General features: G+C 40.4%; 1 protein-coding gene across 1 annotated transcript in view; it reads left to right on the top strand.

The window, feature by feature from the left end:
- LOC306736344 (receptor-type tyrosine-protein phosphatase gamma-like) overlaps window positions 1-14,475 on the top strand; it is a gene marked incomplete at both ends in the record, with an annotated part of 390,476 nt that overhangs the window by 362,387 nt on the left and 13,614 nt on the right. Inside the window, 7 exons of the mRNA XM_079217969.1 lie at window positions 1,060-1,151; window positions 6,679-6,770; window positions 10,596-10,692; window positions 11,777-11,859; window positions 12,063-12,197; window positions 13,094-13,228; window positions 13,649-13,824. Coding sequence (XP_079074095.1) covers window positions 1,060-1,151; window positions 6,679-6,770; window positions 10,596-10,692; window positions 11,777-11,859; window positions 12,063-12,197; window positions 13,094-13,228; window positions 13,649-13,824 — 810 coding nt within the window. The remainder of the gene's footprint in view (window positions 1-1,059; window positions 1,152-6,678; window positions 6,771-10,595; window positions 10,693-11,776; window positions 11,860-12,062; window positions 12,198-13,093; window positions 13,229-13,648; window positions 13,825-14,475) is intronic.

Below are 14,475 nucleotides of genomic sequence, written 5' to 3'. Positions count from 1 at the left end.
CAATTGAACATCATTCATCTTATAATAATCTTGCTACATTTTGAGAGCATAGAAATACCATCCAGAAGGTGTCGTCATATATTTTTGCGAGTCAAACTTCACGCGTTTAATCCCAGCCTTCAAGTAAGTATCTGACTTGAAGCGTACTTCTCCTTCCCTCAGGCAGTTATTTATTTTGTGATGTTTTGTGGCCGCCCTGAAGTGAGCTGCACTCTGATACATTGAGGAGTGTCCTTGCTGATATGCTCCAAGACAGCCTTGCGTACCTAAAAGGTACACTGTGGTGCTGTATGCAGGAACAATCCCTCTACCAGTCTTTCAGGCTGTGTGTTTCTCTCTATATGTTCAGTGCATCTGGTCAGCTGATGAATGATACTCGAAGGCTTTCAAAATAAAATCCTCTTACTGAAGTAGACTGAACTATTTAGAAGACAGCAGTGGCCTTTAGATGCTCAAACCTCATCTCAGTCTGCTTCGGTCTTAGATAACTTATTTGCTTTGGGCGGTAACAAAAAGCTACATCTAAATGTAATAATATAAACAATGACTGGCTCAACATTTTGTTAATACAAACACATCCTATCTTGGACATCTTGTACATTTTTTGTGACTAAGTTTTCTGAAAGCAGCCTGACAGCTCGATGTAAACGTAGCTCGTCCACTTGTGTTTCATACCTTCAGTCTCTGGATTTGTTTTTACTTCTTGAGTGTTTTCTGGGAGAGATGACCTGTGAATGGCTCTTGCTTCTTCCTGCTGTACTCCAACGTGTCTCTAAATGCCTGATGCAGATCTCAATGTGTCATTGTGTGGGTGTGTGCGTGCGTGTGTGAAGTTCAAAGTCCATTTCTGCCATTTCTATGAATTTTTTTAGGGGAGAAGGGCTGCCGCAATCAAATATATAGTGTGTGTGTCTTTCTCTCTCCACACACTCTAAGAGATGCACTGTATAAGGAGCAGGTGAAAACATGTTGCTAGGCTCCGGCCAAAGCTCCGGCTGAACCTGCTGCTCCTCCTAAGGCATCGTTAACATGTAACCTCTCTCTCTCTCTTTCTGTCAGGCGGTGTTTCCAGACAGCCCACTTCTATGTGGAAGACAGCGATTCACCCAAGGTGGTACCCAATGAGGCGATCCCTGTCATCCCCATTCCAGGTAACAACTACCCACAGCACTTCTCACATATATAATCTGATTTGGATTTATTTTATATATGCATGATCAGACAAAGAAACAAAACATATCTAAATAAATAAGACACTTACTTCCAACATGGTCTAAAGATGTTAGAAGATAATTAGGAGACAACAAAACACAAGATATTAATAAGCATGAAGACTAAACTAAAAACTGAAATCTAAAAACTCATCACCACAATAAAAAGAATTACAAAAATAATTCCTGCAACACAAAACAAGGACAGCTAAAAATAACACTATCATTGTAATTGTAAAATGTGTTTAAATTTGTCCTAAAAGGTCCTGACCTGACTTCTATAAATGCCCTTGTATTTAAAGACTTGATGATACAGAGATTTCAGACGTATTGTTTGTTTGTCCACTCTTGCTGTGCAAGTCAAAGTAGATGAAACATGTTTACTAGTGTTTTGGGGTAGATATAGATCAATATATGGGCTGGTCTATTTAGTCTTATCCACTTTTAATATGTTGAACATAGTGCCGTTTGAAAGCTTAGAGTTAACACAACTGTACAACAAAACACATGGACATTTTTTAGAATGTGTCACACCACAAAAAAATATGTTATTAACCACCCAGCCAAATTCGAATGATTAAAAAAAATTGTCTGGAACATCAAATGAGGTTTTAAAATCATGAAAAAGCAAGATTCTCTGCTCTGAAATGCTGCAGTGTTTTCTCCTCAAATAATTTCGACTGAACTACTTCCGCTATTAACTTTCACCGGCCGGCTACTGTCCGATTGAGCCCTGTAATAACTTGGATGGGGATAAAAATACTTCTACACTTTCCAAATATTATCGGACCCATTTGAGCAAATTGTGGTTGTGAAAAGAGTCATTTTGTGGGAGTTGTGATGCTCAAAACGATGTAAGCACCGTTTAGCAGCCGCAGCAGAGTGGGTTACACTATGACTTCAGCACAAGTTTAACTTGTTGTGATTGGATCATCGAGGCATGATTTCACCGGGCCTGCCCATTTAAAATCCCGATCACAAATATTGTGAAAAACAGTTTAACTGACTATTTCAATTCAGTAATAACTAGTTCACAGTCTTTTTACATTTAATGTGTGTAGAAACAAATCGCAGGTTTGACTTTACCCCAACTTTAAGCATTACCAACATTTCCTAAAAGGACCCACACTATATCCACACTATGAATCTCCTGTTGCCCTGTAGCCAACAACAATGTAGCAGGTGGTGGCCATCTCTGAGAGCCGACCATATGCTCAGCAATAAAACTTGTCCTGTTAGCCTTCTGTCAATACAGCTGGAGGATCCTTCCTTGATTAACGAACCATCACCTTTAAAAGCAACATTGAGCACATGACCATTATCGTGTGAAGTTAAACACGCTTATCTGAGTTCATAGTATCATATTATTAAGTTCATACATCTGCAAACCAGAAAGAGATTTCTTGATTCAGATTTTAGTTTTTATTCTTAAGGTCAGGCAAATTACAAAAAAACATCTAAACGGGTGCGTGCAGAAGAGTCTTTTAAGTATGTTAGACACTTTGGAGAATAGATTGTTAGCAATAGGATACTTGGATTACTAGCTCAGACTTTAAAGTATTGGTGCCTTAAGTAAAAAAATATGATCTGTAGCCACATCACAAACCTAAAAACATGTTAAGTGGTGAGAGAGAGGCCCTGTGCCCAGTCCACCAATTCCAAAGAATGCATACACATCCTCTCTAGGGCATGAAAGCTGCTCTAGCTCTAGTCCTCAGGTCCAAGATTTGGATCCAAACCCGTCAAATCAATTAAAAGCTTGTGGGGCCTCTTTTCAATGGGCCTTGGCTGAGTCCAAAGGCCTCCATTGAAACAAGGGCCAGTGTGCCCAGCATGGCAGAGTCCAGCACTGATCAAACAGGGATCTGCCATTGAGCCGGTGTCCTGTCTCCCAGCAGGAACACAGGCTCTCTGAGCTCCTGTTCCGGAGTCACCCTTGCTTTCATATCACTGTGGTTTGATATGTTTGTTTTTGACAACCTCTAGAAGTGTGATGTAGTTTTACAGACATGTGGAGGCTGAGTATCAGGAAACACTGTGTGGACATCAGAGTCCACTGCAGCAGACTGGGTGGTGTATGACCATATGCTCGTTGTGTTAATTGTCTCAATGAGCTCAGACCTAGAGCCTCTCACATCCCATAATCCGCTTTAAGACCTTGTGCTGAATTTAAAACCTGCCGGCAGCAGCCACTTACTACAGAACCTTCCAGACAACACACACGCACCTTTTACAGGTGTATGCTGCTTATTTATCTATGAAAAGTCACACTTACACTTTGATATTAAAAACAATTGTATGGTTGATTGTTAATTGAAGTCATTCAATCACATTGCAGTGGAATTCCTCCGATTGTACATTATCAAATTGTGTTTTCAGGTGTTGGGTAGTGCTACTGCATATGTGAAAAAAGCAAAAACAAATCCTTCAGTGTCTCCAGAGGGAGCTGTGTGAAGTCTGATGAAAGTCCTCAATAAGTCTGTGCCTTTTGGGACTACAAGTCTAAAAATGAAGAATGGGTAATCATTTTTGGGTTGTCTGTTAGGTCCATTCTTGTGAACGCGATATCTCACGAACGCCTGGATGTACTTTCTTCAAGTTTGGCTCGGACATCAACCTGGCTGAAGAATGAACTGATAATAATTTGGCAGTCAAATATAACTGTGACCTCACAAAAAAAAACGTTTTGATTATAACTAATTTATGCTTCAAAGACAAAACTGTCTAGGACAAAATGATAAAGTGATGACATTTTGGACAAACATGGATATAACCTGCTACTTGAATGGCTGGCAAAGACATACAACCAGAGGCGATAAATCAGATTGAAAATCAGTATGTTTTAGTTTTGCATTGTTCATCGGCGAACACCTCTGTTTGGCCAAAAGACTAAAACTACACTTGAGCAATGAAGTGGGACAAAAGTTGACTTCATTCAGGCACTGCTAACGTCTTGTTTGGGAGTCAAATAACAAGATTTACTCAATAGTGCAATCCTTTTTCTGCTTAATTATTTGTATTGTTAATATATATTTTTGTGTTTTAGTGTTGTAATGTTGTGCTATACAACACATCATTACACCGTTTAACTGATGGGGTATTGCACCCAAAGTGATACATACAGATAAGGTGTGTGTGACGTTTCATTATTCTCCAAAATACAGCATAACGCATATAAAAACCAGGCGTTGCCATAGAATCTAGTAGACTTTGTGGAGGACGTTAGGTTTATTGATGATGATTTGTTTTTGGCAGGAAACACGTTGTTTTGTGCTTTTTTCACCAAACTGGTGTTTTACTGCAGTGCAGTATATTGTTGTATTCTGGAGCAACAGAACTGATATTTTAAAGTACATGCTATGTTGTAAAGGATTGTACTCTACTGTCTGTAAATGATGTGAATGCAATAAAATGATATTGGATCAGTTCTCCATGTAGTTAATTGCCTCTTCCAGACCCCGAACATTCAGCAGCCTGCTGTGTTTACTGACACACAAATCATTTTGACATATTTGCATACCTAAATGAGCGTCTCGCAAGACACAAAGTGAGAGTGAGCGGGTGTATGCTCTTGTTAATATTTAATGAAGACTAAACCGAGGGGCGCTGTGAGAGAGTTTTCGCTGTTGTGTAATGATTTTTTACCCTTTTCACTGAACAGGCTCCACTCATCAGGGTCGAGTTCAGCTTTTTATGCTATTCTATTTCGGAAGAATGACTTTAAAGCTGTTTGTATGCAAATGTCTACTAGCTGATGAAACATGCACTCCAGTCCTGTGCTGTCCCACTAAAAGCTCCCAAAAGCAAAAATGTACTTATTCAAGCTCTCTTGTATGTTGTTAACTGCTTGCTCCTCTATGGTAAAGCAGTGGAATTGAAATTTGACTAAACTTGCATCATTCTTGGCAGAGATCATTGCAGGGAATGGATTTACTCGAAGCACCACTTAGTACCACAAGTACTATAAGTGTACTATAAGTATAGGCTAGCATTTGACATTTGATTAATGAATGTCTCTCAATCTATTTCTCTACAATATCTAGGGTAATTAATAAAGATAACACTAAGTACAAATCAATGAAAAGCTTGCCTTGACCTGCTTATCTTCTAAATATTAGCATCAGCATGTGCCATCACAACAAGGACACAAAACAAGGACACAATTTTCTCGGGGTTTATTAAGACATTTATTTATGGATCATTTCAAGTAGACTGTGTATAGATCAAAAACACGTGGATGGAACACAGGACTTTCCTGTCCCGTTCATGTCAACGTTGACACATTTTACCGTAGTTTTGTTACGTGCTTACATAATTTGCTAACACCACATTTATGTGACAAACATACTTATTGTAACCCAAATCAGAAACTTTTCCTTAGATTTATTCAGTATTTGTGTTGCCTAAACCTAAGCAGGTACTTTATTTGCCGAAACTTAACCAAGTACTTTTGTTGCCTAACCTTTAGCAAGCAGTTGTGTTGCCTAAACCTAAGCCAGCACTTATTTTGAAAATACATTATGCATGTAATAATGAGTGGAACCTGGCACATCATCTGGGCCACGTTCAAAACTAAGAAAACATGGGTACCAAGAGGGTCACAGTTAGAAGCTTAGTCCCACTAACCAAGCGTCAGTATTTGAAGTAAGAATCATCCACAGTCTTAAAATATATGCTCATATTGGCTTCTAAAACCAAACAAACGGATACACAAACAACAAGCGTGGTGAAATGTCTTTCAAATTTGTTTCAAAGGTCAAGAATGAACTTCTAACTGAGAAACAATGGACAATTGGACATCTACAGTATAATTTCACGGCAACTGGGGAATTCTATTTGCTGAGAAAATGTAAAGTGTGATACAATGGAGACCTCCAAAGCAGCTGCTAAATGAACCTTCAACTAAGCTATCGTTCGTCTTTTGATTATCAAGCTGGAAGAACATGGCATTGTTCTGGAAATATCAAATTTCTCCCAGACCACAAATTTCCATTTTCTTTGTCAATTGGAGGTGAGAAATGGGCCATGCAATTGCTGATATTTGTAACACTTCAACAGTTTAGATAGTATGCTTCCAAGGTTTATGTGTTTGAAGAGGTGATTCACATCATCCTAGATTGTTTGCCGGGCTTGTGATGGTGAGTCAATTCTGACCTGAGTCTTGTAGTGAAAACTGAGCCTGTGAGTTGAAGTAGTAGTCTGGCTTGCCAATGTCAGTAACACCAGAAGGTTCTGTGAGGGGTGTATTGATTTTACAAAACAATGACAACGATCTGGCACAGCCTCAATCACAAGGCAAGTAATACTTTACCTTTATCTGTCAAAACTGCTGCTGTTTCTGTGTAGCCCTGTCAAATATAGAACTCGTCCAGAGTTGGCAGATGCGTGGGGGGGTTGTGCCTTGCTCCAGGGCAAGTCGCTGCTCCTGTGGAGCCGGTTTAACCCTGGCCTTGTCTCTTCTTTGCAGATGACATGGAGGCTATTCCAGTCAAGCAGTTAATAAAACACATCTCTGAACTCTACTCAAATAACCAACATGGATTCTCTGAGGATTTTGAGGTAAGCAGTAAAGTCTATACCACTATATTTTGGAAACACACCTGCATGTAAACACACAATCTATCAGATACTGAGAGATAGATAAACCTATGAAAGAATGTACACAAACAGGTTACCACCACAGATCCTGGCACAGTCTACTGGGCCAGATAAGAAGTAGCCATTATCTCCTAAAACTATCAGTAGCTGAAACCTTCGTTCCTGTGCACAAATGATGTGCGCTATTCCAAGAATCTGCACCGTCTTTGGTGAAAATGCTTTTCAAGTGTTTTCTCCCTCATGTGAGCTGCAGAGTCCCTTTAAACTAAATGGTTCTATATGCATGAGACATGTTTAAAACCAGATTAAGACTCTTTGATCACTGGATGTACTTGTGCTGTTCCTGAACTACTCGGCAAAGTCAGTAGTTGATGCATTTTGCTGTTTGTTTGAAGTCTGTCACTTGTGTCTATTTAATGTGACATTTCTAATGTTGTTCTTAACATTTTGCTGTTTAATTCTGTAATTTGGGCTTTTATGTGTGAGGCTTTAATGCTGCCATCTTGGCCAGGACAGGAATCCCAATGAGAGTATTAAAAAACAATAATCCTATTCCTTTTGTATTTCTACAGTTCTAACTAGAGTCTTATTCATACTAGAACAGTATGTAGTCAGAAAGAGCACAAACCACATCCAAATAAATATGTAAATATCAAATCAGAAAAACTCGCGTTGTGTTACTCTCTGTTTCTCTGCTGTCGACACACACTTCCATACCAAATACTTATTGAAAGCAGCGATCGTAAGAGATGATGAAGAAAATGAGAAGGAAGTCTCAGTAATGGGCAATTTAGTTTAGTTATAACCCTTACATGCTTCATCGCACTACCCAAAGCTCCCTCTGCAATTGTGCTCTGTGAAAATATCATCCCCCTTCTTCTTCTCTTTTTTCCTGTCACTCGCCACTTTGTTTCCTGCTTTTCCTCCAGTCTCTGTGCATTCCTGTTCCATGCTCATCCCAGAAATAGAGAAGTGGGTGGACTGAGCGTGACCCTGTAAAAGAGTAACTTAATAGTTAGACTGCCAACGTGTCCCTTCCCCCTCACCCTAAAGCTCCGGTTTAGGCTTGATGGACACAGGAAAGTGCTCTAGGAAGGAAGCTCTTTCTCTAATTAAATCATCCTCCTTCTACATCCTCACCATATTGAAATGGCATTGTAGTCACCCAGCCAAAAAAACTAAATAGGTAAATGCTCCGTAAATTGAAAGAAATATTCCAAATATGTAAAGTGTCCATCCAATAGTTATCATAGATGAAGATGGGCGACAAATGAAAGGAAAAACCTGAATGAAATAGTGATGTGGTCATCTCAGTGACCATGTTACACAGTCTGTACACAGGATGCGTCCAGTTAGCAGCATGACACGCACATTATCATTCAGCATTTTATCAAGAATCACATTCAGAGGAGTCCCCAGAACGCAGTCTGACTTGTTTACTACGCCTCGTTTCAGAGTTTAATTCAAGCTTTTACATGTGTAGCAGGAAAAAGCGAGACAAAGTGCAAAAAAAGTGTTGGGTTGCAGCTATACAAGTGCATGTGAGATGCCACCCTGTGTAGACTCTCTATGGTTATGCAGTGTCCATGATAGAAACGGGACTAAAACTGCAGGTTAGTCTGCACTGTCCACCGCCATCAAAACATCAAATGAAGGAATATTTTTTGAAGAATTGTGTTTACCCCTCCAGCAGAGCTCCTCACACATTACTCACAAACTGAAGCCGTTTGGCAGGCTCACAGTGGACCAACTAGACATTAAGGGCTGCCAGATTACCATCGGTAACCATTTTGAGAAATTGGCAACCAATTCTTGGCCTTTGGTCGGGATCAGTGACTATCCCTTTTGAACATACCAAAAGGGGGGACAGCTAAATCTACATACATTTAAATATTTGCTGCATTAGTGATATTTCAATGTTGCTGTTACGGTCAGAATCAGAAGACAATGTGACGATGCTGCAAGTGCGTTGGTGCGTTTAGTCGCGTGCACACAGGCATCTGTTTTCGAGACGAGGATTAGGTTAATAAAGTTGTTTGACTGTGGAGTGAAAAGTTCCATGAACCGGTAAACATTACAATCTAATATGATGCAATGGACAGAGAACCAGATGAACCTGAGCAGAATACGAATAGGAAATTTGTGTCGTCTTAGTAGGCAGAGTATCAATCCATCTTTGAGCTGGATGGAAAATGTCGAACATTATAAATTAAACACTTTACATGGTAAACACAAACAATAGAAGCAATAACAATGTACACATGAGAGATTACATAACAATGAGAAGAAAAAAAAATCATTTCAATAAATTAGTTTTGGACAACAAACACATGGCATAAGTAAGTACATGGCAGTATGCAGCATGGCATCAACCATTCTGTATGTCCTGAGATAGTGACAGAAACATTGTTTATTTGAGTGCATGTCAATATCAGTGAGTGTGTTGCATGGGATTGAGTTTAAGTGTCCACACCTATGTGTGTAAATGTGCCAACTCCGTCTCTGTGACATCATCACCTGTCGAACCCTATCTCCTTCCATCATACCTGTAACCTGATCTGCTCACACATGCTCACCATGAAGCTCGGCTGCGCCCAAAAATAAATCCCCTTCCCAATTAGTGTGATGAATCAATGTTTAATAGCGCTAAAACCAGTGGCCGGCCTGTAAAGCTCCAGAGGAAATGAGGCCGAGGGGTTAGAGCCAAATCCAGCGCCTACCCTCCCTGTAGGCAATGCTGAGCTAGCAGCCAACAGCTGTTTGCTTGGCAGGAACTCGACATTAAACACTGACATATATTCACAGACTGCTCGGCCCAGAATTGCTCTCTGTCATTTTTAGGACTGTAAGCAACAACCATAAGGCAGTACAAACATAGGTGAATAATTATAGTATATGTTGTATATTAAAAAATATATAGGGAGTAAACAAGAAAAGATCTCCAGGGGGAATCCCATAATTGATTTTCAGTTTAAATTGGCCCATAACTTAAGCTCTAGTAAAAACATTATTTTTACGCCATGATATGTTGTACCGTGCCCTCAGGTCAAGAAAATAATTGGTTATGCCAAGATGGGTCTTATTTAAGCACAATTTATGGAGACACACTTGCTATAGTCAAAAAGAAAGAATGACAGAGGGAAAGAGAGACAATGAGAGGTTGAGAAGGTTGAAATCAGCCCGAACAGGCAGAACTAGGAGAGCAGCTTATATGCAAAAGTTGTAGATAGTTATGACTGCAGCATGTGGTGCATGTGAGACACCCAACACATGCAGCATGCATCCACAGCCAAAAACACTGGAAATAAATAAGTAAGCTTTTGCAAATGAACCCTTCGTTCTTTACATGACCTACTGTACATTTATTATCTGATTCTCCTGTTTCCATCTCTGAAATATGATTTGTCACATGCTGCATTCATACGTGTCAAAACAATTGTGAACAATTGACCGGGAGACAAGAAAGTGCAGGTAGCAGCCCCTAGAGGCTGCAATGTTCACTACATCACACAGAACAAATGTCTCGCTAGAGGAAAAGTCATGTGTCATAAAACAGGAGTTTATCCTCTACAGAGCTTGAATATGTTCAGTAAATGTAACTGTTAGCATCAGATTGAGTTATGCTGTGCACTGAGTCCTTTAGATTTAGGCATTTCTTGCATTTAATTAAAATGTCAATGTGATGGTTACTAAACAAAAGGTGTGTGTGTGTGTGTGTGTGTGTGTGTGTGTGTGTGTGTGTGTGTGTGTGTGTGTGTGTGTGTGTGTGTGTTCGTTCTTCCACAGGAGGTTCAACGGTGCACTGCCGATATGAAGATCACATCAGAGCACTCCAACCACCCTGACAACAAGCACAAGAACAGATACATCAACATAGTGTCCTGTGAGTACACTCTTCATAGAACACCATAATACATACTCTGTCCTGTGTCTATCCCATGCTTTATCATGTTTCATAAATTGATACCATTTGTTAACCAGATTTGGTGCTTAATACAGTATAACAATTCTTTACCACTGAAAATAATCAAGAATAAAAATGTATATTGATTTAGGCTGATTGTGGTGTTAAAAGGTAGTTACTCTTCAAAACAGACACCTTTCACCACATATAGGAGGACAAGGAATCACCAAAAAATGTACTTATTCAGTAGAGCATTAATGTACTCAGTAAAGGTCATGCTACTGACCTATGCTGGATCCTGAGTGCAGGTGTACATTTTAGTATTGGGGTGGTTCTACAGGAAACACAGCAGGATCACCCAGCTCAGTCGGGTTCCTTGCTTGGGAACAGGAATATCTAAGCAAATTGGCCATCTTGTCTTCAATGACTTTATTGATCATTTTTATAAATGGTGGTATGAAAGGAAAGGTCATGTAATTACCCAAAAAGTGGATAAAGATTCCCCGGCAAGCGTGACCTTCCAGATTTAATGTCTTGTCACCATTAGATTTTAAGATATGTATTAGTGGAAGCTTGGTCTGGATAGTGGTACTAGAGGAAAGGTCATTGTGTCATTAAAATCATTAGCGGACCTCAAATATGAATTTCCCTGAGCAAGCAGAGTGCATAACACAATCGTTTTTGTGCTAGCAGCGACAGTGTAGGTGCTGTGTGCCGGTTGTTGCTACGTTTACAGCCTGGTTCTTGACTACACCAATCTGTAATACATATTTCACACGTCTCATACAACCACTGGCTTTGTCTAAAAGCAGCTCAGCCTCGTGTTTATGAGAGTGCATGCTGCTCAGCTGTCTGTAAAAACCCACACAACCCAGTCTGACCATTGTTGCAGCCACAAAGGTTAATGTGCTTCCTGGTTGGGAGCTGGTGCCTTGGCGGAGCACCAAGTTGACAGCGCTACATGGACGGCGCCGTGTTTGGGTTACAGTTAAGGTTAGCACTCGCCGTGGTTTCAGTCACACAAACACACTCACTGTGTTACTGCTCTGTGTTTCCTCCTCAGATGACCACAGCAGGGTGAAGCTGAGGCCACTGGCTGTGAAGGACTCCAAACACACCGACTACATCAATGCCAACTATGTGGATGTGAGTGCTTCCACTGTCAAATACTGATCTGTCATACAAACACAAACGTGTTTGTATGATGAGGGGAATCATTTTAGAGATGGTGACTGCAAGAATGATCACAAAACAATTAAGAATCCAGAGATCAGCTGAAGTAGTTCCATGACGTCATTTATATATGCCTCTTGTTGCCAAATTAATAATATGTCTCTGTCATCCATTAGGGTTATAATAAGCCCAAAGCTTACATCGCAGCCCAGGGACCTCTCAAGTCCACCTTTGAGGACTTTTGGCGGATGGTGTGGGAGCAAAATACCTGCGTCATTGTCATGATCACCAACTTGGTGGAGAAAGGCCGGGTATGTTCTGACACTCACACAATGTTGATTTTTTTTTTTAATGTTTAAGGCGAGGTTAAAACATGTTTTATAAAACTATTTCATAACATGTAAACTCCCCCAGTTACACAGTAATGTGCACCCAATGACCAGACAATAGAAATGTCAGTACTGCTTTCAAATCACAGAGTTGCCACACGTTGTTTCAGAGAATTTCTCACAGTAGACATTTAGACTTGTCAAACACAGTGTAACGAACAGAATAAAAGAGGAATAACGGTTACATTTTTATTTAGATGAGCCAAGGCCCTGGTGTGCAGGCTCACAAAGCCAACAATAATGTTATTAGTTACAGCTATGCTTTTGAAACTGTCCCCTTGGATCAAGGTCTATGGACCGGTAGCATCCTGGTGATAAAGCTGATCGTACAGATTCCAGTGCTTCATGCAGCTGTTCAAACTTCATGGATAGATGCTTCTCTCTATGAAAGCTTTATTTGACTTTTATCTGAGTGTCATCAATTATTAGACTATTCTTATACTGCGCCAGTGAGCTTAATATAAAAGTACTCATCATTCCTCTGGAGGTATATACGGTGGTAAGCAGTTCATTGAAAGTTTAGAAAAGCAGGTGCTGTCACATGTTCAGCTCAAAGGGGAACGCCCTCTTCCTCTGAAGGGTCAGAGGTTCATACATCTGGTCACCAAATGAATCACTTATCACTTAATCATTATCACTTTAGTTTAGCCTTGGAGGAAGTACTACGCCACAAAACAATACAGCTATATGATCTGTTTTGTGGGAAAAGTGATACATAAAAAAAATAAAAAACCTCGTCAAATTGACACACCTTCAACCCTCCACTATTTTGTTGACAGACATTGGAACTGACTTGTGTGTGTCTGTTTGCTCTACAGAGAAAATGTGACCAGTACTGGCCAACAGAGAACAGTGAAGAGTACGGCAACATGGTAGTCACACTGAAAAGCACTAAAGTTCATGCCTGCTACACCGTCCGGCGCTTCACATTACGCAACACTAAAGTCAAAAAGGTGAGAATGAGAGGGAAGAAATTACATAGCAAGGTAAAGCTGGTCCCCTTAGTGAAGTGTTGGAGGGTTTGTACTTTTCCCTACGGACCCTGCTGACCAGACAGAGCAGGATATGCCCATATTTGGTTGATTAGACCTTTTTTTTATTGAAGAATAACACCTCATGAGCTCCCTTTAAGGTGACAAACACATTTCATTTCACAATAAAAGCATCCTTTTATTCTGCTAGTGGAAAGCTTTTAATGTGAAGCTTTATTTAGTTTCCTAAATGAACTGATATGTTATGATATGATGCTTTCTGACATAAATGCCAAAGAAACTAACCATACTTTAAAAGTAAGTGTAAAGGTGCTTTCTGTGTCCCCCCCAACCCCAACTTATCAAACATTCCTCCTCTTCTCCTTCTTTTTCTCCATCCAGGGCGGGAAGGGGAACCCAAAAGCACGGGCCCAGAGTGAACGGACCGTGCTCCAGTATCATTACACCCAGTGGCCCGACATGGGTGTCCCTGAGTACACCCTGCCCGTCCTCACATTTGTCCGCAGGTCCTCGGCCTCCCAGATGCCTGACATGGGACCGATGCTTGTCCACTGCAGGTAGTGCACTACTTTTAACTTTTTTCCCCTCATGAGTCTGTTCCACTGCATTGCTGTCATTGTGCACATTAACTGTTGTTCATAGTGAGTGTGGTCACTTCTGTTCATTTAGTTTGTATAGAAGGTGTTCATGGATTGTATCCTTTCTTTGTATTTGTGAAGAATGTACTTTTCGCACTGCCCCAACAAATGGTAATATCGTATTAAATTCTTGGTGCTTTTAGGCAAATTATTACAAATGAACTCCAAACCTATAGCTTTCTGCTTTTCTTCACTTACAGCTGCATATCTAAGCAGCTTCACTGAACTTGCTGTCACAGTTGCCAGCTTGTATTTAAGGGCATTTTACAGTAAGGCGGGCGCAGAAATTACTGGTAATTGTCCGCTGACTGTGGCCCCGGGGGAAATGAGTACAGAGCTCTCTGTTATCATCTGCACTGTGATTATCGATAATAACTTGTCACGCTGCCTCACCACTGTTGCTGCAGACACACTGCTCATTACTACCATTTTGTACCGGCCCATACACACGCAGACATCCTCCCACTCATTAAAGAAGAAACAGACACACTCACATTTACTCTGCTGCCCTGCTGCTTTAAAGCAACAGGAAACTCAGGAATCTTCAGTAAGTACAGTAGAGGTGTTAAT

This window comes from Taurulus bubalis (genome assembly GCF_910589615.1).
Source record: "Taurulus bubalis genome assembly, chromosome: 5".
In the NCBI taxonomy this organism is placed as follows: Eukaryota; Metazoa; Chordata; class Actinopteri; order Perciformes; family Cottidae; genus Taurulus; species Taurulus bubalis.
Note: the sequence above shows the minus strand (reverse complement) of the source record. Positions and strands in the feature narration are given on the sequence as shown.